This window comes from Clupea harengus, unplaced genomic scaffold, assembly GCF_900700415.2.
Source record: "Clupea harengus unplaced genomic scaffold, Ch_v2.0.2, whole genome shotgun sequence".
NCBI classification, from domain to species: domain Eukaryota; kingdom Metazoa; phylum Chordata; class Actinopteri; order Clupeiformes; family Clupeidae; genus Clupea; species Clupea harengus.
In genome coordinates, this window is record NW_024880325.1 from 1 (window position 1) to 25000 (window position 25000).

Here is a 25000-nt window from a genome sequence, read left to right on the forward strand (position 1 = left end):
CACTACAAGGAGAATACCAGGTGAGCTATGACAACATACATTACTCATACAGTTCCCCATTAAGTACCAGCTCCCTTTCTAAATGGGAACTGTTAAAGTCCAGGTTTAGAGGCTTAAAATCCATTATCTCTCATTCATCCATCCATTAATTAATTCATTCATTCATTTATCCACTGACCCATCCATTCATCCATTCATCCAACTATCCATCCACCTATTCATTCATGCATTCATGTGTTCACTGATGCATTAAGACATACAGCCAAGTAAGAGACTCTACATACTGTCCATGTACAATAGATACTGACTCTTCACAGGAGATGGGTCTTCCAGAACTGTAAAATCAGCTTCTAACTGGGCCATCGAGGTCCCATGCAAAGTAGGAACGTCTGTACACACATGAACGTCACTCATGTGTGTTCTACTCCTTCCAACTGCATGGACACCACATGCAGAATAGAGAACCTGGGCAGTACATGCCCCAGTGTGGGTGATCGTTAAGAGATAATGCAATAGTTAATAGTGAAGTGAAACCCAGCTCTTTCCTGAGCACAGAACCTGAACACCACCGTGGGACAAGACTGGTGTCTGGCTCTCCAGAGACTCATCCGCATCAAGGAGGAACAGATCCAGTGTGCCAACAAATGCCGCCTGCGACTGATGGTGCCAGGCAAACCAGACAAGTGAGTCATGCCCAAAAACAAGCTGTTTTTGTCCCAGCCATCTGGAGATACTCCCAATAGAATAGAATAGAAAAGCCTTTATTGTCATTGTATTTGCGTACAACTAAATTTGGAGCGCTGCTCCTGTTTGTGCGACGAGGGACAACATATAACACAACGATAGTACAAGTAGCTAAAAAAAAGTACAAATAGCTAAACAAAAATACTTCCCTGAGGTGCTTTACAATAAATACAATAACATTTAGTTTATGCACATGTGTAAGGTGACTGATATGTGTGTCACTAATCAGTGACTTGAATCGACTTGAATAAAGTGATTAGTGCAGTAATATTGCACAATGAAATTCCTCGTTTAGTGCATGTTTGTATTCAGTGTTATGAGGGAGTCGGGAAAAAACTGTCCTTTAGACGCGTGGTCCTTGCTCTGGAAGGCCTGTACCGTGTGCCCGAGGGCAGGATAGTAAACAGGTGGTGGCCTGGGCGAGAGGAGTCTTTCATGATGTTATTGGCCCTGTCGAGGTAATGGGAGCGGGAAATGATATCCAGGCAGGGCAGTGAGCAGCCATTGATTTTTTGAGCTGTGTTGATGACCCTTTGGAGGGCTCGCTTGTCTGCCGCAGTGCAACCGGAGTACCACGTCGAGATGCAGTTGGTCAGTACACCTTCAATAGTGGAGGGCCACCATCAGTTCACACTCTGGGTTGTTTTCTCTCAGTGTCAAGCCCAGTCCATGAAGCAGGAGGTGAAAGACCTACTGAGAGTAATGTTATTATGCTGTTTGTGTGAATCCAAACCATGGTTGGAACATCACTATGGTTTTAGTAGAGAGCCATGAGCCAGAATCATATAGTGCTGTGGGTGGCTGTTACGTGTTCATCCTTTTGAATGGATGAGCAAAAATTGTAAAAGAGGGGGTGGTGTCTGGATTTACTCACGCTGCGGCTAACAGAACAGCCTGTGGGCTATGCTTGGACTCTTTGGCATTGTTGTGGTTGTTGGATGAGCTGGTCTCAGGTCAGCTGAAACATGAGATTCCTGTTAAATCTTTGAGCCTGATGTTGTCTATAGATCATAGCGTGGCATAGTGTTCCTTTTCAGCTGTGATTGAATTCTTCAGTGTGCAGAATGGAATGCTTAGTGACCTGTAGAATATAAACAGCGGGTCAGATGAGTCCACTGGTCGAGACATTCTAGAATTGTATATAAATATAGTATATATATGTGACGTACATCTACAACAATACTCCAATTGGATTTATCTTACATCTACAAAAAGGCTGAAATTGGATTTGTGTCTCTCTTTCTCTGCTTGTATGTGTGTGTGTGTGTGTGTGTGTGTGTGTGTGTGTGTGTGTGTGTGTGTCTAGGTCTGGGCGTCCAGTCAGTTTCATGGTGGTGTTCAACACTCCAAATTCACTCAGCAAAATCTCTTGGGTCAACCGCCTGCACCTGGCCAAGATTGCACAAAGTACGTAGACAGAGCCACATATACATTGATAGTTACTCATTTAAACATTTCCATGATAGGAACTAGTATATTTGTTTTGCAGTTACAGCTAACAGTTGTGGATTTCTTTGTTTGTTTGTTTTTATTGAAAAGATAATTATTTGATCAATGGGAATGTTCTGTGCAAAAAAAATCATCCCTTGATAATGGAAAGTGGAGAAAAGTGGAGAAAGATCTTTTCATTTCTTTTGTGGTGTCAGTTCTGGTCTTTGCTTTGTGCCTCTCCACCTTTTCACAGTCCTGTTTTTCTGTCTGAGGTATGTGACCGAATCTGACTCACTGCAATCTCTGTTTGTGTAGGAGAGGAGAACATGCCCGGGTGGGTGTTTGCAGATGACGATAATAAAACCAAACCTCCGTTCTGGTGCCCGCTGCTCGCCTGTCGAATGCCAGCATTCACCATAAAGTCTAAAGACTTGAAGGTCAGATATTCCAACGGGTACTTTTCATGGTTTTGGAATAAGTAAGAGATATTATACTAATATCTGAGGAAGGAGAATGACCTGGCATTTTAGAGTTTCATTCCAATTTAAAATCTAATTGTAAAAACAGACCATGAAACAAAATGTGCTCAGAGTTCTCACTTTGAATCGATGTGGCGTCCACAAAAACCTTCCACTTTCAAGTATCCACAGCTTATGAAAGACAAACATCACCAATGGAAATATACTAGAATTAAACTTTACACTCATAATAGAATGATACCCCAGGCCATTTAAATAACTGTTATAAAGAAAGTGTATTAACTCCAAGCAGGTTGGAATCCAAGAAAGTTCTGTTTCTGCTGCATTTTATGAAATTACCTTTCCCTCTCCTAATTCTGTCCTTTCAACCAATATCCTGCCCAATATCTTTATCGGCTGGCTTGCAGGCTAAACTAAACTATATGAGAGCCAATATATATCATCAGCAGGGTAGATTAAATGGAAGGTGGTGGAATGGGAGCTACTTAGGGATGAAAATGAGCTTTAAAGCCCCTGAGGGGACCAGAGTGTGGAGGGCACCTGGCTCGGACTTGGCTTGGACTTCAGGGAGGAGACGCGTGAGTGGAGACGCTTGGAGGTGCGCTGAGCGCTCAAGCAGTGAATGATGGCCCCTGCATTGCTATAACCCTTCTTAAGGCCATGGGGATTTTCAGCATGAGATGTATTTGATCAGTGCTGATTTGGGGACCTTAACCCTCTGAGCGGAGCTCACCACACTAATCCTCCCCACTCACACACACACACACACACACACACACACACACACACACACACACACACACACACACACACACACACACACACACACACACACACACACACACACACACACACACACACACACACACACACCTTCCCCATCTAACCCCCACACCCATCCCAACGTACTAAAGATTTCCCATTCTTCAAAAGAATCACATTTTCTGTTGATGAACGATATGAAAGGAAACAAACTGCAACTGGTGAGAGAGTGATAGACACAGACAGACAGACAGAGAGAGAGAGAGAGAGAGAGAGAAAGAGAGAAAGAACAGGCAGATGTTTATCTAGGGTATCCTGCAAAAAAAATCCCCCAAGGGACAAAATATGTCTGACACCGAGGCCCTTTCCACTTGTTTAATTTAGTCTTTCATCTCCACACACTGCATAATGATGAAATGCTGCACAGTAAGAAGTTCAGCAGACACGCACAAAAAAAATGAGCTGTTAGACGATATGACGACAACTGTAAATCATAGTCAAGTAAAACAGCCGATCAGACATCACAATTATTCAGAGCTGAATGTGTCCCCGGCTACATTTTGAAAAGAAAATGGCTCGCCTGACAAAAGATAAGGAAATGAGTATTTCCAAAGCGCTGAGTTATGTACATATTAAAAAAGCTTCCTTATGTCTGCGAGACGCCAGGGGGAAATGGGGCTGGCTGGAGAATAACAGGCATGGTTTTAATGGATATTCCACTTTAAAAAGACTAACATCTCCCCCAAAATATCCTCTGTGGGTTGTACATTTCTGTGTTTTATGCAGATTGCACAGCGCCCCCCCCGCAATCCTTGTCTACGTTTCTCTAAAACAGATTTATTCACCTACAAAAAAGACTTCCCTGTTGTCCCTGTATTTACCAGTAATTACACAACATGTTGCATAATGGTCTATTGTCTCTGACAATTAGTCTGTAGCATGGTTTTAAGCGCCAGACCGATAGAATTTAATTAGAATATCAACCAACACTCTAATAGGGTGTTTTTCTCGGTAACCAGCTTTGTTCGTTAACAAGAAGAGCGGCAGCAGCGGCTTCTCAAGCAAAGCAAGGGCAATGGATGCATAATGGCATACTGTTGCAACTGGCATAATGCTAAGAAGAGGAAGATCAGATGGAGACGATTGTGAGCTATGAATGCTAACCGCATTCAAATTATTATTGGAGCCACTGATGATGTCCTACCAACTCTGCACAACCTCAGTCAGTGGAAGACGGGAAGTTGAATTTGCAAGCTGTGTATGGGCTCATTAAAAATGTATTCTGTCTGGTTGTAAAACTTGCTTGACCTAGGGCTGCTACATGTGGAGACATAATCAGGTTTTTAAATAATTGGTTTCAGTGTTTGTTTGAGAACAAATGAGTTTTCATTGTCATTGCCGATTAATGACAGTGAAAGGAGATTTTCTTTTGTGTGCGAGGGGCAGAAGGTGCCTACACTAGGTGCCTACAAACAGGACTGACACATGGAGCAAAGCACGCGGCTGGAGGTAGCTGGCTGAGGCCAGAAGGCAACTTCAAGTTCCATAACGTATTGTTGTGACTTCTATGAGAGGTAACGATTCCCTTTAAAGATGCGATTGAGGAAACCTTTGAAAGGAAGTAGCTAGAGGGTGCAGAATTGGTAGTGGAAGTGAGGGAACTAACGGTGTCTCAGCGGTGCTTGAGATATATACTGTATCTTGAGGTGTATCTGGTATTGACATGTGTCCTAATCCATCACGAGTATGAAGGGGGGTGGGTCTGGGATGCCAGATACCACTGTTAAGCCTTCTGTAGGAGTCGTGGGCCGAATTCAACCAAACACTGACGAAGGAAGGTGCCTACTTGTCAACCCCAGTGAAATACTCACAAAGGAATCTTTCTTATTGTTGTTGTTAAGCATTGTTAAGTATTGGGATGATGGTTGTAGTGCTCCCTGTTGTGTTAAAATACTTAGGCTAGGATGTAGGGTATTAGTACTTGAAGGTGACAGTAAGAGGTTTGGCACTGTGGGAAGTCCCCAACCAATAGCACAAGGATTTTAACAACATTTCCTGTGTATAACTCAAATCTGAGGTCCATGGACTTATTTCACCCATATCTGAAATGGTAAGAGCTAGGGCAGATTTCAGGCGGCTCCTTGTATGAGCTGTCAGAGTAACTAGGCTGACATTTGGGCTTGCGCCTCATGTGTCATGAACAAGCTTTTATGACGTTCGCTGCTTGACCATGAAAAATGCCCTTCTGAAAAAGTCAACCTGCCATCATTTTGTCTTCCTCTGAGGCTTTGTAACGGCAGTCAGAATGTATTTCTGATGCCCCCCTCTGTGTCAGTGGGAAACAAACCTCCTCTTTCATCAAAGACCAAAGAGCCAAAGAGCGTTTCATGCACATTCTACTTCTACGCATGTCTACAGTATAAAAAGTAATGTTGTTCCGATTCCATTCAAGCATCCTTTCTGAAAAAGGGATGTAAAGTAAGTGTGTGAAACCAAGGCACTCATTAAAGTAGTCAGTTGTAATCCAGAGGAAAAACTGGACTTAATCCCACGGTCTTTGCTTTACACACCACACTATGACTTTTGAATATTTTAAATGTGTTAATTAAACATTATGAAATAAGAGTCTAATATCAGAACTAAATCAACACTTAATCTTCGATGCTGCCTTTCACTGCAAACAAACTTATTTGCGCCTGAAGTTCGCGTCAAAGTTTCAGAAGTTTGCCGTATTTCACAAGATGCTTTCTACACTACTACCTTTCATTGCATGTAAACTTGTCTGACCCGCGTTGTAACCTCCTGGTGAACGAGCGTGGCTTAATTCATCATTCATGTCTCTTTTTCTGTGTTCAGCTGGAGACCGCTCTTCACAACCCAGTCCAGTGTGCTCTGCTTGGCTTCTCAGCCGCCAGTACCTCCCTGCCTCAGGGCTACCTGTGGGTAAGCGTCTTCCCATTGGACCTCAAACTCACACACCTCTGTTTTATGTTGAGCTCTGCTGCATATGCATCTCTGTGCTCGTGTCGTTGTTGTGTGTTATGTTCAGTACCCAGTTTGAACCCAGAGAGGAGGGGAGCGAGGAGTCGACTGACCCAAGTTTACTTTAAAAGCACGGAACTTTTAAATGTTCAATGAGCCGTGATCTCTCTAGACCGAAAGTGATTGAGGAATATGTATATGTATAATTTACCCGTTAAAGTTCTCCGAGCAGTAGAACGTCAGTTTGACCTGCAATATATTTTATTTAGCTAGTTCCCCAGACCTACGGCTTTAAGATTTTTTCCTAATCTAAAAGAGCATAAAAGCTTCGACTATTTTGAAGTTTGAGGTGAAAATTTGATCTTACCAGATCTAAGATTTAAATTATTTGTAGAACATTTTGAGATATGGGAAGAGAGGGTGAAAGCCATGGCTTCTTTAAAGCCATTCTGAAGTCTTCAGACATACTGTATATATCAAGAACTGAACATCAAAAAGACTCGGTCATGAATAGTTTATGCTCGTAGCTATATTTTTGCACCCTCTTGTTGGCAGGCACCCTCACTCCTTGAACTCTCCCAGGGTGTTTTTAGTGAGAAGAACTCCTCAGACTTCCGCCTCCACCCCCACCCCTCTCTCATGCCTCCTCTCCTCTCTCGTTCCCTGCGTAGGTGGGCAGCAGGGAGGCCGACTCCCGCGGGCAGGTGGATATCTTCTCCCTGAACCGAGCCACGCCGCGCTTGGTCAAGTCCTTCCCAGTGGGAGCGCCGGCGCTGTGCCTGGAGTACGTGACCAGGCCGGAGCGCGGAGACTCCGAGGAGGACGGAGGGGACGCGGAGGGCCTGGCTAAAATAGGCAACACCATCTGTGTAGGGTTAAGCGATGGGAGGTGAGTATGAGCCCGATGGGAGTGCCCGCGTGCGTGGAGCATGAATGACAATCGGCAAAACAGGTCTGCATAGCATATAGGATCTACATAAATGCTTTGTTCATGTACAGCAGTTTATAAGGAACAGAAAATGCATTAGATTTGCTTTGAAAGAGGAGCTGATCTGGTTTGACTGCAGGTTAGCTCAAATCCAGACCCAACCCTGACTCATTCGCTATCTAGGTCAGTACGTGTGCTCAGGAAGAAGTGCATCCACAATATGCTATGTGATATGTGATATTGTGTTTCTCACAAAGGGGTACCTTTCTTTTTCAGCATTCTAGTTTATGGTAGTGTGGACACTGCCACCCAGTGCCTGCAGACCTTCCAGAACCCTGAAGGTATTCCAGTTCTGTGCCTGCAACATTCTGCCAACTTCCTGTTTGCTGGGCTGACGAATGGCGATGTGATGGTGTATAACCGGAGGGGTGAAGGTAAGACTTCTTAATGGTCATCTAAGATCACTTAAAACATGAGGATGTTGTTGGATTATTTGTAGAGGATTACTGGTAAATATTCCCAGAGGTGTAAATACTGAATTATTTTCTCTCAATGAGAAATTGCCTCTATGCCATATTATAAATATCCTGTCAAAAATGTGGTCTCATTTTTCTCAGTGTGATGTAATCAATAATATGTTCTATTCTGTTCTAATCTACTGCCCATCCGTGATGTTTAAAAAGCATTAATAATTCAGTTGCTACAGATTAAATCGCAAACAAGTGTCTGAAACATTGCATCAGGCATTCTTCTGTACACTGTGTCCTTCAGTTCGTTCGTGTCTGAGTTATGTAAGCGGCTGCATTGTTTGCTGGCTGTGTTTGCAGATGGCCTTTGGGACCCGACCTCCAGCCGGCAGGTGACAGTTGGCCCGGCTGCCGTGAAGACCCTGCTGGGAGTGGAGGCCTCCGTCTGGGCCTGCTGTGCCAACCAAATCACGGTGATCGAGGGCTCCACCCTTCACACGCAAGTACGTCGGTCCAGCCATGTTACACTCTAGTGTGGAGAGAGACAACACTGTATTAGCTAAATATGCTAACCGAGGCAAAACAAAAACAAACAAACAAACAAAAAAACAAGGATGAGCCTATGAAGTCTCACAGTGGGAGCTGCCAAATCCAATTAATTGGTAATTTAGGGGCAAAGACCGGCCACCACACATCAAGGAAACGTTTTATCTCAAATACTTTAGCTGCAGCTTATTTGCAGCAGCTGATTTCATGCACACACTTCTGTCATGGTCCCCAGAGAGTCCTCATGAGTGTGTGCGCAGGTTACACACACCTGCGATGGATAAAGCTCTTGCATCCGTTTATTCATTTATTTATTTCATTAGTTATTCGTTTTTTCGCAGCACAGTGTTGTTTTTGATACTCTTTGCCCTTTCCTCACGCGAGCAGCAGTATGACAGAAAAAGCTCGAGCGAGCACATAAAAGGTATCTTCCCCGTCGAAGCCAAACAGCATGTTAGCTTGGTACCCTTTGATCACTTCTGACAGCTGAGCCAACCTCTCCATTTTGCCGCGAGGCAAGAACCCCTCCCCCCTCCACTTCCCCAAACTGCCTTCCCCCCCCCCCCCCTCCCACCCTTCTTCCCTGTGCAATGCTTAATAGCAGAAATAAATTTGGCTTTCTTCATTATAAATCTCTGGAAATTGGAAGAGGAAGAGCGCTGTGGGGCCACTCGAGGACAGGCGGGTGTGTAGCGCTTGGAGATAAATGACGGTCATCTCTTAATGTTTTGCACTCATTGTTGAATGCAGAGTGCTGTTTCAGGCTTATTTTTTTGGCTCTGTGTTTCATATCTGTTGGTGATTTCTCAAGCTGCTGGGAACCCCTACTCCTCCCCTCACTGCGTTCTAATTTATGAGCGGAATGGTGATCTAAGGATGTTTACGCCTTCGTTTGAAAAACACCTATTCCTTGGTTTTCTTTTTAGCCTGTAGGTACAGCTGACGCATTGAAAGTGATGATGCCAAAACATGCTGGATCTGCTTGAAGTAAAGGCCTTTAGCAGCCTTGAAAGTATGCATTTTAACTACATCCAGAGACACAAACATCCTTTCGAGTGGAAAGTCTCAGAATTATGTGGCAATGGCTGCGTTGCTAGACTTATCTGGGCTCAGAATTTGGAAGTGTTGCGACTGCCTTGCCTGGCAGTGTAATCACAGCCCTTTGTGAACGTAAAATGGGGCCAGCGCCTCACCATGGTCTGATCTGCTGGATTGTAAACACAAAGCCTTTCACATGCATTCACTGATGTTCTACTCCTCTCTCTCACTCCTCCATCCTGTCCTCGCCTCTTTTGTCATCTCCTCTCTTCTTCTCCTCTTCTGTCTTTCACTTTCCTCCTTTCCTCTCCACTGTTCTCCCCTCAACTCCTTTCCTCTCTTCCCCCATCTGATCTTTTATCTCCTCTTCTTTATCTGTACTTTCCTCTCGTCTCCCCACTCCTCCTCTCCTCTCCTCTCCTCTCCTCTGTGTTTGTCTCCTCAGAGTGTTGAAGCTCACCCGGACCCTGCGGTGAGCGTGACACACATGGTACGTGCTGGAGGCGGAGTGTGGATGGCCTTCTCCGAGGGCTCATCTCTGCGCCTGTTCCACACAGAGACGCTGGAGCACCTCCAGGAAATCAACGTGTCAACGCGGCCAGCCTACCTGGATCCAGGCAAGTCTTGTTGTTTTCAGCCCATCTGGTTGGAACAGATGTAGCCCACAATCTGAAACTAGAATCAGCTCCCGAAATATTCTGCTTATTCTGGTCTATGCCACTGTGGAGGAGGTGCCATCACATTCTGCAGAGGCAGAGTCCTTTAAAACTCCCAAGGGTAAATGAAATCATCATACTCATATTGAATAAACTGAAAGACATGTTTTCATTACTCACCAAATGTACCCCTTGTGACCTTCGCATGAATGTCATCACACAAATGAATGAGTGTCCTTCATATTTCCATATTTTTTCTCCCCAGTCAAGTTTGCGCTTTGTGTGCGGTTTGTCTTCACTTGGTTACGTTTGGGGTTGAGAGCAGAGTCGAAATCCAAATGTTCCAGTCTGAAGTTGAACATGAGGGTTTGGGAGGGAGATCAAGGCCAGGTGATGTAGGGGGATGTTGAAAGGGGCAGGGATGTGAGCTCATCCTCCAGCTCTCTGGTGGAAATGTCTCCGTTTTTCTATCTGTTGTAGTGGAAGAGGTCAGGTGTCCTGCTGTTTTGGAGGTCTGATCTTATCTGCAGATAAACTCTATTAAAGTAGAAGTTGCCTGCTAGCTTGTTGGCTCAATCTCTTTCCTTCACTTGCATTCACTCTCAACCAATGCAATGCAACAAACTGTCACTTTGTGAGGATTGAGGCAACGAGTTTTGATATTATGTTCAGATGAATTTGAATGATATATGATATAAACACAACTCCTGTCATTCCTGCTTTGCGCTATGCAGTTCTGTGGTCTGGGTCACATTAAGCAGTCATGGTGGCGTGTGCAAGGTTTCTGCATGCCTTTAGCTCGTTACATTTAGACCAAAACTCTTTACTGTTGCCAAATATCTTAGTGATCCGTTTTCATTCAGCAGGTCAGAAGGCGATCTGTGTCACCAGCTTACTCATCTGTCAGGGGTTGCTGTGGGTCGGAACTGCCCAGGGCATCATCGTCACGTTCCCAGTTCCAAAATTGGAGGGCATTCCCAAAATAACTGGTGAGATGAGAAAACTTTTACAAATAGAGTAGAAAATATACATTGGGCTGTACAGAAAAGTAAAGATAAGTAAAGAATTATCTGGAAGATGATGAAAGAAATATTGCCATAAATTAAAACAGAAAACTCATAAGTAAAACACATTTCTTATTAAACAAGCGAACAACATATCATATCAAGTAAGGGACTTGTCGATAAAACTGGTCGATAAAAAAAAAACTGATATCTTGTTCCAATCCACATCGTTAGTGGAATAGCTTCCAAGACATATGCTTTGCTTTGCTTTGCATATGCATACCCTTTATTGAGTCTTTTTTACACTGACATCCTTCATATGTTATTTGGCGTTTTTTTGCAAAACACTATTTGGCTTTCTGACCTTTTGAGGTCAAAACATCTGCGATGCCCACAGACTGACATCATTCAAATGTTACAAGATTTTCTTTTTTACGATTCTTTACATTTTACGATATAGCAAGTATTCGATGCTATGATACATCATGATATATTTCTCCCATATATAATGTTTTGTATACTGGGAGCCTCTGCAGCCATCTTGGTGCTGTCAATATGTTCTTGACTTTGACTTCCTTTCCTATTGTGAGGAAGAGAAGAACAAGGTCATACATCATCTTGTGGACTTCAGAAGCAATGTTATCAGAGTAGACGTATATACCAAAATAAAATTTAAATCATAATATTAAATAAACATCGAAACTTGTTGCTGCTGTATCAATATAATATTGTACCAAGGCTACACTGTCGATCACAAGACTACACTGTATCGATTTCTTTCTCCCACCTCTAGTATTTACTAGTTTATTTTGAGTTCTTCCAGGTAAGGCCATGACCTCTCTGAATGCTCACAGTGGTCCTGTGGACTTCCTGGTGGCCACTTCAAGCATGTTATCCCCGGACTTGCTGAAACGGGACTCTGTTAGCGACAGGCTGGACTCAGCCAGTGACCCATCGGCAGCAGCAAGGGAGGAGAAGAAGAGGAGCACCTCACCAGAGTCCCTCCAGCAGGCCAGTGGCTCCCCTCAGCCTGAGAGGAGGCCCAAGGGGGTGCTGCTTCAGTACCGCCTGCGCTCCACCTCCCAGCTCCCGGGCAAGCTACTGTCGGCCGAGCCCGGGGGCCCCACCGCCTCCCCCGCCCCCTTCCTCCAGGATTGGTCTGAGCATGGCCCCGAGGACGGCTCCATCTACGAGCTGAGCGACGACCCGGAGATCTGGGTGCGCGGACGCACCGTGCTGAGAGAGGGCTTTCAGAAGGAGCGGGTCGCCTCAGCTGCAGTGGTCTCCGGGGGCAGGGGCTTCCGTCGGCTCAACGGGGCCGGCTTGGCAGACTGTGGCTCCTCGGGGGCATCTCCACACGAGAGCACACTCATGGTCTGGCAGCTCCCGCTCACTGTCTGAGCCTCTGACTCTTCCACTGAACATCTGGCTGACAGGAGAGTTTCGCCTGGAGCTAAGTGTAGGCATATCCTGTCCATGATATGTCAGGAGAATGTAACCGCCTTGTCAAGGCTGTACTGATTGTGTCTGAGGAATTATTATGTGTTTAATATCCAAACCTCCTTCCTCAGGTTCAGTGAGTTTACATGTGGAGGATCTGTGGTAGAGATGTGTCATAACATAAGGCTAAAGGGATCATGAGGTGCAATTTGAATGTAGCATGGATGATATTCATTTTGTCTTGGTGTAGTGTTTAATATTCCTACCGGGTTGAAGAGAGGTCTGTTCATCATTTCATGGTGAAGTCTTAGAGTACGGAAGGTACTTCAGTGTGAAGGTGGGTGCTTCAGTGCTAACGCTACTCTGTCAGACCGTGTGTCCCACCGCTTGGGCAGTTCCTGTGTCACAGTTTGCAGGAAACACTGCGATGCTGGCCAGGTGATCAGCCATTATCCTTCGGTAAGCTGAGGTGGGAATGGTTCAACAGTATGAAGTAGTCTGCAAAAGACAGAGAACTCCTCCAAATATGCCATACTCTCTTATACTCCACTCTTCCATGCTCCGAAGATTTTGAGAAACAAAATGTTTCCTGAGCTATTTGGCATGGGAAAAACAAGTTTCCAACACAAGTTTCAAACACATTAGTGTGTTGCTTTCCCACCCAACAGTGAAAACCATGTAATCGGTGTAATGACTAATCGATGACTTGTCCAAGCAGCTGAGAGTCAATTGGTTGATCTGTCTGAGCCTCTGTGGTTCCATTTCTTGTGAAGTCCCTGTTCTACTTTGAAGAGTGCTGTGATAAATGCCTTGTTTATTAGCCAGCTGATTGCAACAAAATACATTGTTTTGTTCCAAGTGAAGCTTTGTCCTAATTTCATCCCTGGAATATGCACTGAATAAGTAAGGCTTACTTTCTACTTTCTATGTTCTGTTTCCTTTATTTTTGCAATTTTGCTTCCACTCACTTTATTATAAATGTTATAAATTATAAAATGGTGGTTTTGTTTTGTAGCTTGACCAATCTGAAGTGATCTGTCAGTGAGAACTTATACACTCCAGTTTAGACACACTATAATGCATACTAGAGTGAGAACTAAAACAAATCGACCCTGTTTCTTGCAATAAAAAGTTCCTGAAAATCTGTACAAAGTTTCTAGAAAGGACCTTCGACGTATAAATTGAAGGTGTCCCAATGGGGTTGTCTTTGGAGACTAAGGCACCTGAAGCAGAAATTGGCTGCTCTTAATTGAAAGACAATGAATGGAGAATATATGAAAAAGGGATGTTTAAGAAAAATCTTATATTTATCTTATCTTGTTATTCCTCTTAACATTGTCGGGCTATACGTGTCCAGTTGCAAGGGTCTCATTACCCAGTCTATAATGTGAAAGAAAGGAATGTTAAAGAGGGAAATGCTTAGGTACTTATTTGTTTGGGTACTTATTTTACACTTTGTCACTTTCCATAAAAATAAAGCAATTTCATCAGAACTCCGAGGCCTGTTCGTGTCAATGGAAGAAATATAACCGGGATCAAATGTTCATGTCATCAGGCCACACGGATAGAGATTTCACAACCTTTTTGTCAGCTAGCTATTAAGCCCAGATTTCAAAGAATGGAGGGTACAAGCAGGTAATTGCATAGATAATAGAGACTAGAGCGAGATGCAGATAAGGCATTTTCACACCAGACGGAGCAGGGATTCTAAGCTCTGATCAGATGTGTTTAGACATGCTGTACAGTATCTGACTGACACTCCCTGAAAGGATAACCCAATGGGAAGAGAAAAGGGGAGGATTCTGATCCGTTGTGAGGGGTCTTTTTTGTGAGAAGAGGATATATCTTGGTGAAAAGCTGTAGACTGTGCAAACATCAATCAGGCTTTGCCTCCAAGGCTCAAAGTACACATGCATCTCGTGTTTAAAACACAAAACTAACACACTGTATCAGAATTACAAAGACTAAAGCACACAGATGGATCAGATGTTGCAGGCTTTCACAGACCATAAAGGTATTAGAGGTATTCAATCCAGCATTAAGGTTGGATTAAAGTTTTACAATTCCGTTTGGAAAATCTAGTTGATGGCTCAAGGGGAAAAAAACACAGTGTCCCTCTTTAGCCAGTAATATATGTGAGATCAGGAACAAAGTGAGATTTCATTTTTAATACACAAAACAATCAGGCTCACTTGAGGTAAGATCTGTATTAGCACAATGTACTAACCGCTGCAATGCATCAGTTTTCAAGGGCAGTGTTTTAAGACACAAAGGCTACCAAAGACAAGTCAAAAGAACAGTATTTTTTTAAGATGTGTTTTTGGTGCAAATGCTTTGGGCACCAGGAGAAGTTTGATCCTAAAACATGTACCTGTTCCTCATTTCTGATGTGGTCTTTCCAAATCTGGAAATTGGTTCACACAGATAAAGAATTGATCATTTTAATGAATTTAATTTGATCAAATAATTAATGAGGAGATATTGTCCTTGGTTTAGAAATCTCATTTGTGGGTAGGCTGGTAGAGCTTTATCTCAACATGAGACAAGGAAGGAATTTTCATGCTAGTTAAGACAGCTTTCCTAAAACATTAATGGAGCCTAATCCATTCAAAAAGATGTATCGATAAAAAATACATATATTTAACAATACAGGACCTCTGCTTGGTGATATGGACTGATATTTACAGTGAAATGAAAGACAATAAATAGGGGAAAGTTTCTCTCCTGTTGCCCTCTCTACTCATGTGACAGCTGGTGGTGGACGCGTTAGGATTACAGTGTTGACAACCTGAGTAGATATACGTGTTTGCTCTCACTCCGTGGCATAGGCTGCATGCGTGCAGGCGGCAGATCACTTGCTGTACCTCAGGCGGCACTTTGATGCTCGACGGTGAGATAAGAGCTTGTGCGCGCCTGCAAGGGGTGAGAGAATTAATTCAAATCTGTTGGCGATTTAATCCTCGTATATGATGTAATTCCGAGTGCATCTATAAGAAACACAGTAACGGGCGTTTGTTTGTCTGGAGTGAAGTTGGATACCCTTTGCCGTGGCTCTGAAGAAGAGCATGGATTATTTCGGCCAGCCACCCGATCTCGTGCCATTATCATGGTGGGTGACACACATTCGTTTCGAGAGACTGTAACACAGATGGACTCAGACGTTCTGGACAAAATATGCCGAAGATGACCGTTGCCGTTTTATTGTGCTTCTTCTTGTGCACAGATCTGTTGGATTTAGTCTTGGGTAAGTCGCAGTTATCTGCGCTTTATGTAGTTACTCTGCATAAAGTTGGCAACAAATGAAAATGATTCTTGTTGCATTGGGTGGATCATATTGTAGAGCTACAAGTAGTTTTACGTTTGTCAGCGTATCATTACAAGTATCATCAAACTAAGCCTTACAGTTAGTGTATGAAGCCTTTTGAATGTATCCTAAAAACAATGGAAATCACATTATTTTGGTAGGAGGGTCTTTTCCTTTGCCATTGTAGCAAAAGCATCGCTTTGTGTCTATTTCATAATGTATATCGTCACCGTGTTTCATATTTGATATATATATAGGCATGTTTAATACATGATGATTTGTTCTCACACTTTGGTCAGTTGCAACCCTTACTCAGGTAAGATTGATGTGGTGCCGTTCCTAACAATCAGAAGAATGTTTTTTGCCCCAATTAGGCAGGCATAATGACTTTGGCGTTTGATTATTTTTTAGATAAACGCCTAATCTTGTACCCTGACCCATTTAAGGGGTAATCTCCACTCTAAAATAATTAAAGGTCATTACAGTTCACTAAGATAGCACTAGGGTCTTCTGTGTGGCGAGCTGCTGGCAGCAGAACGCCGGTGATGAGGAAGGATGCTACATCACTTAGAGTGGTTACAGAGTAATTTAGTAAAAACTATGACCTGTGATGCAATATGTCATAGTGCAAGTCTCTCAGACAGGGAGTGAGCGTTTCAATCAGAGAGAGAGCGAGAGAGAGATGTTTAAATATGGCCTGCACCCTTTTCACCGAGATAAGATGTTAGCGTTTATATAGTCGAGTAATCTTTCATGGCAGCGTGACGACCACAGGCTCACAGAACCTCATGCCCAGTTACGTAATTGAGTTAATGTTGCCATGTTGCTTCTGACGCTCTGCCTTGAGTAAGCAAACACATTGGAAAGCATTGCATTGTATTACTCATGGTATAGCTGTTCTTCTAGTCTGACAGATTTAATAGAAAAGGAGCTGTTAATGTTGGATCACTGGATACTCTTAGACAAAGTCATATTACTGCCACATGCAGTATTGCATGATATAGCCTACATTAATAGCCTATGTATATATAGTAGTACATATGTATATCTACTCAGCATTCAGTATAAGGAGATCTACACTACTGTATCTATATACAATATATGTCATACATGTGTTACACACTATCATGGATTTTGGCTTATTTTGTAGAATGAAATTAGATGTGGTGTTATATGGTGCACGGATGGACACTGGAGATTGTTCTCAAGTTTCATGAAATTTGTCATTGTCATTATGACTTTGTTTGATATTGTCAGCACAGGGATGTAGCAGCCTATAAAACCATTATTAGGAATTTAGGATGAGTAATATAAATATATATAAAACCATCGCAGTTCCAGCCACTACAGATTCTAAGAAAGATGTCAAGTCATATCATGAGTAGCTGTGGCCCACATTAACCATTTATGTGTTATTGGAATGACTCTGCACTCTGCTGACAGAAAAGTAATATACAGAATTTTGTGGCAGGCCTAAACCTATTCATCGTGGTTGACTGCTCCGCTGCCATTCAAGAAGCCATGTTTGACCAATGGATCACCTGTCATTAGACTGCAGTGTCACCAGCTATACACTTCTCTGAAAATCTCTCTATTAATGGAGATGACCTCTCACGCCTTGCGTCTCTATGTGAATGAATGTTATCACAGAGAGCTTTGGCATTTCCTTTACATGTTGTCTATGTAGCATGATGTCGAATCACTTCGCTGATGGAAGAAAAGCTCAGGGATTAGGAGGTGGAAAAAACATGGAAAAAAAATAATCCATGCCCTGACGTCACAGACGAAGGACCAATACCATAGGAGGTGGGGGGATTTTGTAGGTCACTGAATTTGTGACAGATTATATTGCTTCCCACACTGGTGTCTCAGCTCTGCATTTCAATTGTTCTAGGGGGATTGCAGTGACATCCGTATGATGTTATTTTACACACATTCACAAAATTCAACAAGGTCAAGAAAATACCAGGAGAGGTGGCTGAAATGTTATCTCGAATAGGTTAAATTTTATCCATGGATCTGGCGGTCACTTCTTGCAATTGTATTTGCACCACATTGGGTGGATGGACAACCACATCCAGGGCCTCTGTACTTCAGTGTCGTATAGTGGAACACATCCTCAGATGTTTTATGACATTACAAGTTATCATACCTCTAAAAGATACTGTAAAATCATGATAATTACAGCTATCACATCCTCTGAATACATTTGTTTCTATGCTTTTGAAATGTAATATTCTGAGTATTCTGTCAATGCCCTTCAATGACTACAGAATATTGGATTATTATGATTTCAGGGAGAACAGGGACAAACATTTTCATTACACACAGACAGTAATAGCTTTAAAAGGTCCTTATGCCTTTGCCTTTTATTGCTGTGCTGAAAGATATTGCAGCTCCATTCCATTTATTGCTATGATTATCTCCTCAGAATAAATATTGGTTTTGTGGGCCAAGTTGTGTTCGCTCCACTCTCTGCTGTCCTAGTCACGCACAATCTTCCCTTGGCCTACATCCAATTTCTTTGGAATGAAATGACTCTCCTGACATATAACTGATATAATTACCCTGTGATTAATAATTAAAATCAATAGTTGAAACAAAAGACCTCATCTTTGTAGGTGAAACATGTGCTGTTATTGATGTACACGTGTCTGTTGTATTTGATTTTCATGCACAGCACAAATGGCTTAATGTGCATCTGTGAACAAGCAAAGCATGAAAGAGTTTAGCATTTGCATTTGTTAGCATAACTGCACGTTTAGACTGACACCACAGTGTTCCTCATAGGCTATTTAACCGTCGCCATTGAGCCCCTGCCACCTGTGGTGATGGGAGATACTGTGACACTGAAGTGCAATTTCAGGACTGACGGCAACTTGCGAGAGATCGTATGGTTTCGGGTGAGTATGCCGTGGCCTATGCGTCTGTCATTCATGAGACATTGTTGTGTCTGTGTTTGCTTGAGCTATCATGTTTACTTATTTGAAAAGGTCTTTACTGAAGTGGTGCCATCTTCTTCTGTACATCTACCTGCTCTCTTGAAAGGAAAACAAATTCCCCTCAAAAAAGAGACTCTCCAAAGTGATCTTCAGGATTAACAGAAAACTGTATGAAAAGACTCCCCACTTGCTAGTGAAGAAAGTCTCAGTTGCTGCATAATTCAAATGGATTGGATTTAACATCTTAAAACTGGCAGAACTAGAATAACTGAGATTTAAACCCTGGGCTGTTGGGAGAGAATTACTCATGTTATCTTTATCTATGAGGTTCCTAACATTTCTGCACATCAGTGGAAACCTACAGAAATTATTTAATAAAGGTTTAGTTTGTATTTTTTACATTTAGGTTTTTGCTGTTTCTCCTCTAGGTATTGGACGGTGGCAGCTCCAAACAGAAGATATTCACTTACGATGCCATGTACAATACCAATTTCTCCCACTTGGAAGATTCCCGTAAAAAAGAAGATCTTGTTTACCAGTCAACTGTAAGGTAAATGTTGTAGCCATCTATTCAAGCTGATCATTTGCCTTTTGAGAGCTGTGGACAATGGACAATTTCTGTAGTAACATAAACATTAATTGAAAACGGACAACAAACATCCATAGACATCTGATTGTATTTACTGACATTTAATTCTATTGTGATTTTCCTCATAGACGTCTGACTATACTTACTGGCATTTCATACTGTGGAGACTTTCCTCATAGACATCTGAGTATACTTACTGACATTTAATACTATGGTGATTTTCATCATAGACATCTGAATGTAGTCACTGACATTGTATCACTTAATAATTTAATAATAGGGTGATTTCCCTCACAGACATCTGAATGTACTTCCTGGTATTCAACACTGTAGTGATTTTCATCATAGACATCTGAATGTACTTCCTGGTATTCAACACTGTAGTGATTTTCACCATAGACATCTGAATGTACTTCCTAGTATTTAACATTGTAGTGATTTTCACCATAGACATCTGAATGTACTTCCTAGTATTTAACACTGTAGTGATTCTCCTCTCTGCCTCAGACTTCCTGAAGTCCAAATGGAAGACAGCGGGCCGTATGAGTGCCATGTGGGTATCTATGACAGAGCATCCAGAGAGAAGGTGGTCTTAGCCTCAGCAAGCATAACTCTCATTGTAATGTGTAGGTTCATGTCATACTTACCCTCATCACCAATACTCAATAACACATTTCTCTGGACAGTGAACCTAAACAAGTGTCATGTGTTAGACCACCATGGTCTTTCCTTGAGTAGCATTAAGGAGGTGGCTGGAGTATTTCAATCTGCTAGGGCTGAATATATGGTAATTGGTACATTTGCATCCCATAATTTGCATTTAGCAGATATTTTTCATCCTGAGTGACTCAGAGTGTTGTGGATGCCCACTTACTAGCTCTAGTTGAGCTCCCCAAGCAATTAGACCTGTGACCTTGGTGATGCTTACAGCAGGCTCAAGATGGATCACCAAAAGTATCAGCCTAATATGATGCAGATTTTCTCATTTATCTTGCACTGCATAGGCGTGTGTGTGTGTGCGCGCCAGAGCCACAGTAATGTTTTTGTGCTCAGCTGATGGGGAGGATGGCAAGGGATTTGGGCACTCTAGTTTAAGCTGTTGAATTATAGATACAACTGTGTGCACATTAATAAGAATAAAAGATTGCAGAGGAGCATCTGCTTACTGAGATCCGTATAATAAAGTTGGGTCGATCACTTGTCTATCGGCACAGTGGGGGGGTTGTTTATGATTTGTTTTTGAAATTGTATAACTTGTTTCAAATCCTCTCTTCTAGCACCTCCCAAATCGATATCAGTTGTGGCTGCTGACCCGTATGCGCGGTTCAACCGCTACGAAGCGCACAACTTCACTCTGGTGTGCATTGTGAAAGGCGGAAAGCCTGCACCCATGGTAATTAGAGCAAGTATCCACTCTCTCCGCATCGATGTTTTATTTATGGCACACTGTATGAAAACCTGAGTTTAGCATGAAGGACATGGCAGGAGGTTCACATCCCCAGTTGACGTTCCCAGCGCATCTTCCTGATGTCATAATTATCCATGTTCACATACAGCACATATACAGATTCATATAGCATATGTTTTTCACCTTGGAACCTGAAAATACAGTGTATGTTGTCATAAATAAACCCAGTCCATTGATTGGTTGTGAAATGGCTCCAAACAGGAGCATTTGATGTTCATCCATTCCCCCCTCAGGTGTACTTTAAGAGGGATGGTGAGTTGATCCAGGTGGTTCCGGAGAGCAGAGGCCTGCAGGCAGCCCGAGCCCCTGCATCAGGCCCACGTCCAGCCCCTACTTCAGGCCGATCCTCAGACACGGCTCTTAGACCCCTTATCAGCAGAGACCTGGACGACACCAAGATCCAGAAGTCTCTGTCTCTCCTGGACCAGAACGGGGGGCCTGTGCACGTGGACATGGACGGCCCCCGGGGCGGCGTCACGCCAGAGGACCAGGGCTTGGAGGCGAGCCCCACCGCGGAGGTCATCCCGGAGACGGTGATCAGCCGCGAGTTCCCGCGCTGGGTGCAGAGCACAGACCCGCTGTACTACTTCAACCACTCGCGCGTGGAGCGCGGCGACGGCACCATGGAGGTGTACGCCATGCTGACCTGGAGCCTCAACCCCCAGCTGGACAACGACGCACTGTTCAGCTGCGAGGTCAAGCACCCGGCTCTCTCCATGCCCATGCAGGCTGAGGTCACACTCGGTGAGTACAGATCGGAGTCACTGTCATCCCAAAGACACAGGTTTAAAAGGTTAGACTGTAAACATTCCTCCATGATCTTTGACATCCAGCACAGGAAAGAAAATGTATCTCAAACTGGACTATACACCTGTTCCCAGAATATATTGTGTGTAACTCAGCCTTTAACTATCCTCCAACACATCCTTTAATACTGGTGAAAAGCATGTTTCACAGAGGTGTGATTCTGTTATTGTCCTATTTAGCCGCTCCAAAGGGGCCAAAGTTGTCCATGACGCCCAGTAAGGCAAAAGTAGGAGACACTGTACGTATGAATGTGGAGGGCTTCCAGATAGCCACCAAAGGGGTAAGTCTTCAGCTGAGAGATTCATATAATTGACATGATTTGTGCCTTTTGGCTTGGCGTATACACATTTATGTTTCTGAGCATTTCACACCAATAACCAGCATCTTTGTGTTGTGGAAAATTGGATACAAAATCTTTTGTTTGGTATGAAGCCATGGTTTCATTTTGGAGTGAATAATCAAACGGTGTAATTGGATTATGGACTTATCAAAGCACCATGTGGATTTGATACCATGTGGCATAATACACAGTGTATTCGAATGGAATTCTACAATGCTGTATGAAAGTCATGACTTTAATCTCTAAATGCAAACACCCCCATTGCCTGTGGATAACCTGTTTTCATTTCCCCGTGTTTGCTAAACAGCATTTAGAATTAGTTATGCTTAATATTAATAATATTTCCCAAACATGCATTTTGCTTGGGGCTTACATCTGCTGGTGATAATGTTATTCATTAGTAGATATTGTTAGTAGAAGTAATAAGTATTGGTAATATTCCTTATTAGTATTATAAGTATATGTATTATACAGCATTATACAACATTACGGTTCTCTGTGAAATACATTATAGTAATCACTTTGTCTGTTACATGGCTTTTTTCAAATCAGCCTTCATACATAACAAAAAATAAATAATTCAATAAAAACTGCACTGTGTAGCAGTAACTATCTCAGCAAAAGGGTTTCTGATAAATGACCAAATGCAATACAATGACTGTTATACCTAAGTACAGTAAGTATACCTAATACTAACTTTACTACTGTAAATAGAATGTGTTTTTAGTTCACTGCTCAAAGTGCACTGTATAATTTCATGTTTGGGATTCATGTAAAACACTTTGTGTTTGAACCCCACAGAACGAGGTCTTCCCAGAGCCTCTGTTCACATGGACACGGATCGGCGGCCTCCTACTGGATGGCAGTGAGGAGCGGATTGGGAAGGAGTTAGTGCTTGAGCGGGTTACGGCTGAGCTCAATGGCTCCATGTACCGCTGCACGGCCCAGAATCCTCTAGGCTCCACCAACACTCACTTACGACTCATAGTGTTTGGTAAGAACAGGTGCATGGCAACGAAGAAGGGAAGGACTAAGAGGAAAAGGATATTGATACAGTGACACATTGCTCGTAGTATATTCTCTGAGGAACATTCTAGAATAATTGATCAGTCAATCTAGAGTCATGAGGAAGACAATGTAAGGGGGCAGTAGTCAAGCTAATTTATGTTATTTTTTTTATCTCAATTACAAGACACTATATGAGGTTGCTGTATCGTATGCTTTTGAGGTGCTCTGATTTAATCTTGTGCTATCATAGAATAGCCTTAGAAACTCAGCTCTCAATAATTGATGTCTGAATATCTACTCTAACAACCGGATCTTTTATGGATTTAACCATCTCTTTGTTTTAATAGAGAACCCAAGAATTAAGAAAGGAATAGAACAACTAACTGGTATGTACTTAAAAAAAGTTCACATATTTGTTGTGGAAATTGTAGATTTTTTTTGTCTTATCAGTCATATCAGAAAATTGTACACATTGAAATTAAAAAGTAAAATGCAATTTGGAATGCCATCAAGTATGATTTAAAGAAGTTGACTTTTTTTCAGATGCTGCCTCTTGCGCCAAATGGCTTGGCTCGCTAATGATGTTGCTAGTTACCGTAGCCCTGGGGCTGACGTGATTGGCCGAGGAGGAGGCGACAGCAGTGACAGTCACGCTCTTCCTCTTACCTCATCAGCTCTGCTGTCATCTCATCCTCCGCCTGCGGGCAGCGCCATCATCTGAGAGATCACCACTCTTTTTTTCTCTGTCTTCTTTTTCTAGCTTTCTTTAAAAGTCACAGAACAAGAGGAGAGGCTAACAAGTTCAGAAAAAGAGGTCACTAACCAGGATATCCCATCTCTTCTTCTTGTCTTATTATCATGGGTTGGCTGTCTGTTTTCACTGGTATTGACAGACTTTTCAGAAAACAGCTTGTTATGAGGGACTTGTGCAAGTATATTTTGTTAAAATCAATGACCGTAAAAGTCAGTCATTGGTTAAAATATGTTATTGATGCACACTGAGAGTTTTCTTCCATAGCCCTTGTGCTTTAGCCTACTGTAGCCTACTGTAATGTGGTGCTGGACCTATCTGTCCAGTAGTACTGCTTTTGAGCACAGCACTTGTTTAAATACAGCCACAGTACATTTTACAAAATGTGTATTATCTATATTTAATCCAATGGAAGAAATTTGCCACTGGTGTACACAGCGCCTCCATCTGAGTCTGATCAGAATGTCTATTTTACATACATACTGTAGATGGCAGTGTAGACTTAAGTTTGTGAAGTCCTGCGGCACCTGAAGCAAACTGTAAATGATCGGTGTGTAGCAGATTCGCTTGAATGTATGAGTGTGGAAAGAGTTGTATATTTTCTTTTAGAGAGAATTAGAGATAGAATTATAGAATTCGCGCAGCCTGAAATGCTGAATAGCTGTTCTGCAGTTTCCCACCTCTTTAAAACATCAGTTTACTTTAAACAGTCTTATTTTTGTCATTACTATAAATAATTGAAGAATAAACACAATAATACAGATCCAATTGAAAAAAGTTGTGTGTCATTATTTTTCACCAGAAGCAGAGATAAGAGTAATTCTATACTGAATCCATATTGTTTTGGTAATCTGACGCCGGTGATTTCCTAGATTGGTACAGCCACGGGAATTGGTCGATGAGTAACATGTTCAAGTATTGTAAAATGTGACAACCGTCTGCGGTGCTTAGGGGGATAGAGAAATCGTAGACGAAAATAACTGCTGACATTTCTACAGCAGTGCAATATTCCCAAACATTTAAAGCTGTCAATCAGAATTAATGGGCTTTAAAAGCTCGCACAAGAGGGAATGGGGGACAGACTGGCGAAAGCTATAAAGCGCATCGGTATTTTAGGAGCAAGGAGGCTGTGGCAGTATACTGGACATTGCTTTCATTCTAACCACAGCGAGTAGCTGCTTCGAGTGCGTCATGTGTGTTATCAAGAGAAAGCGTGTTTGAAAAAAAGACGCGTGGACACCCCCGTGAAAGTTGCCTTTAAAAAAACTTTTCTGAGACAGTCAAACGGAGAGGCTTCAAGTGTTTTGGTCATTT

General features: G+C 42.6%; 2 protein-coding genes across 2 annotated transcripts; both read left to right on the forward strand.

Annotated features, from left to right (window-relative positions):
• Positions 1–5: 5 nt before the first annotated feature.
• On the forward strand, positions 6–13970 carry LOC122131887 (rho guanine nucleotide exchange factor 10-like protein; the record flags this gene model as incomplete). Its single annotated transcript, XM_042706604.1, has 11 exons — positions 6–20; positions 556–683; positions 2051–2151; positions 2491–2612; positions 6273–6359; positions 7070–7287; positions 7603–7760; positions 8154–8296; positions 9823–9994; positions 10900–11022; positions 11861–13970. Coding segments are annotated over 11 exons (1845 nt in total), but the record flags the coding sequence as incomplete, so codon positions are not given.
• Positions 13971–14029: 59 nt separating this feature from the next.
• On the forward strand, positions 14030–24454 carry LOC122131886 (immunoglobulin superfamily member 21-like). The gene is made up of 10 exons (XM_042706603.1): positions 14030–15721; positions 18572–18684; positions 19152–19273; positions 19820–19938; positions 20590–20705; positions 21014–21524; positions 21767–21867; positions 22729–22921; positions 23283–23321; positions 23479–24454. The coding sequence occupies exons 1-10, from the start codon at positions 15652–15654 to the stop codon at positions 23550–23552; spliced, it is 1458 nt and encodes a 485-aa protein (XP_042562537.1). The 5' UTR covers positions 14030–15651; the 3' UTR covers positions 23553–24454.
• Positions 24455–25000: the final 546 nt, after the last annotated feature.

Coding starts and splice junctions, on each gene's coding strand:
- LOC122131886 (XM_042706603.1), top strand. CDS start 15,652: ATGCCGAAGATGACCGTTGCCGTTTTATTGTGCTTCTTCTTGTGCACA. Junction 21,868..22,728: donor TCCAGATAGCCACCAAAGGG/GTAAGTCTTCAG, acceptor TGAACCCCACAG/AACGAGGTCTTCCCAGAGCC. Junction 22,922..23,282: donor CTTACGACTCATAGTGTTTG/GTAAGAACAGGT, acceptor TTGTTTTAATAG/AGAACCCAAGAATTAAGAAA.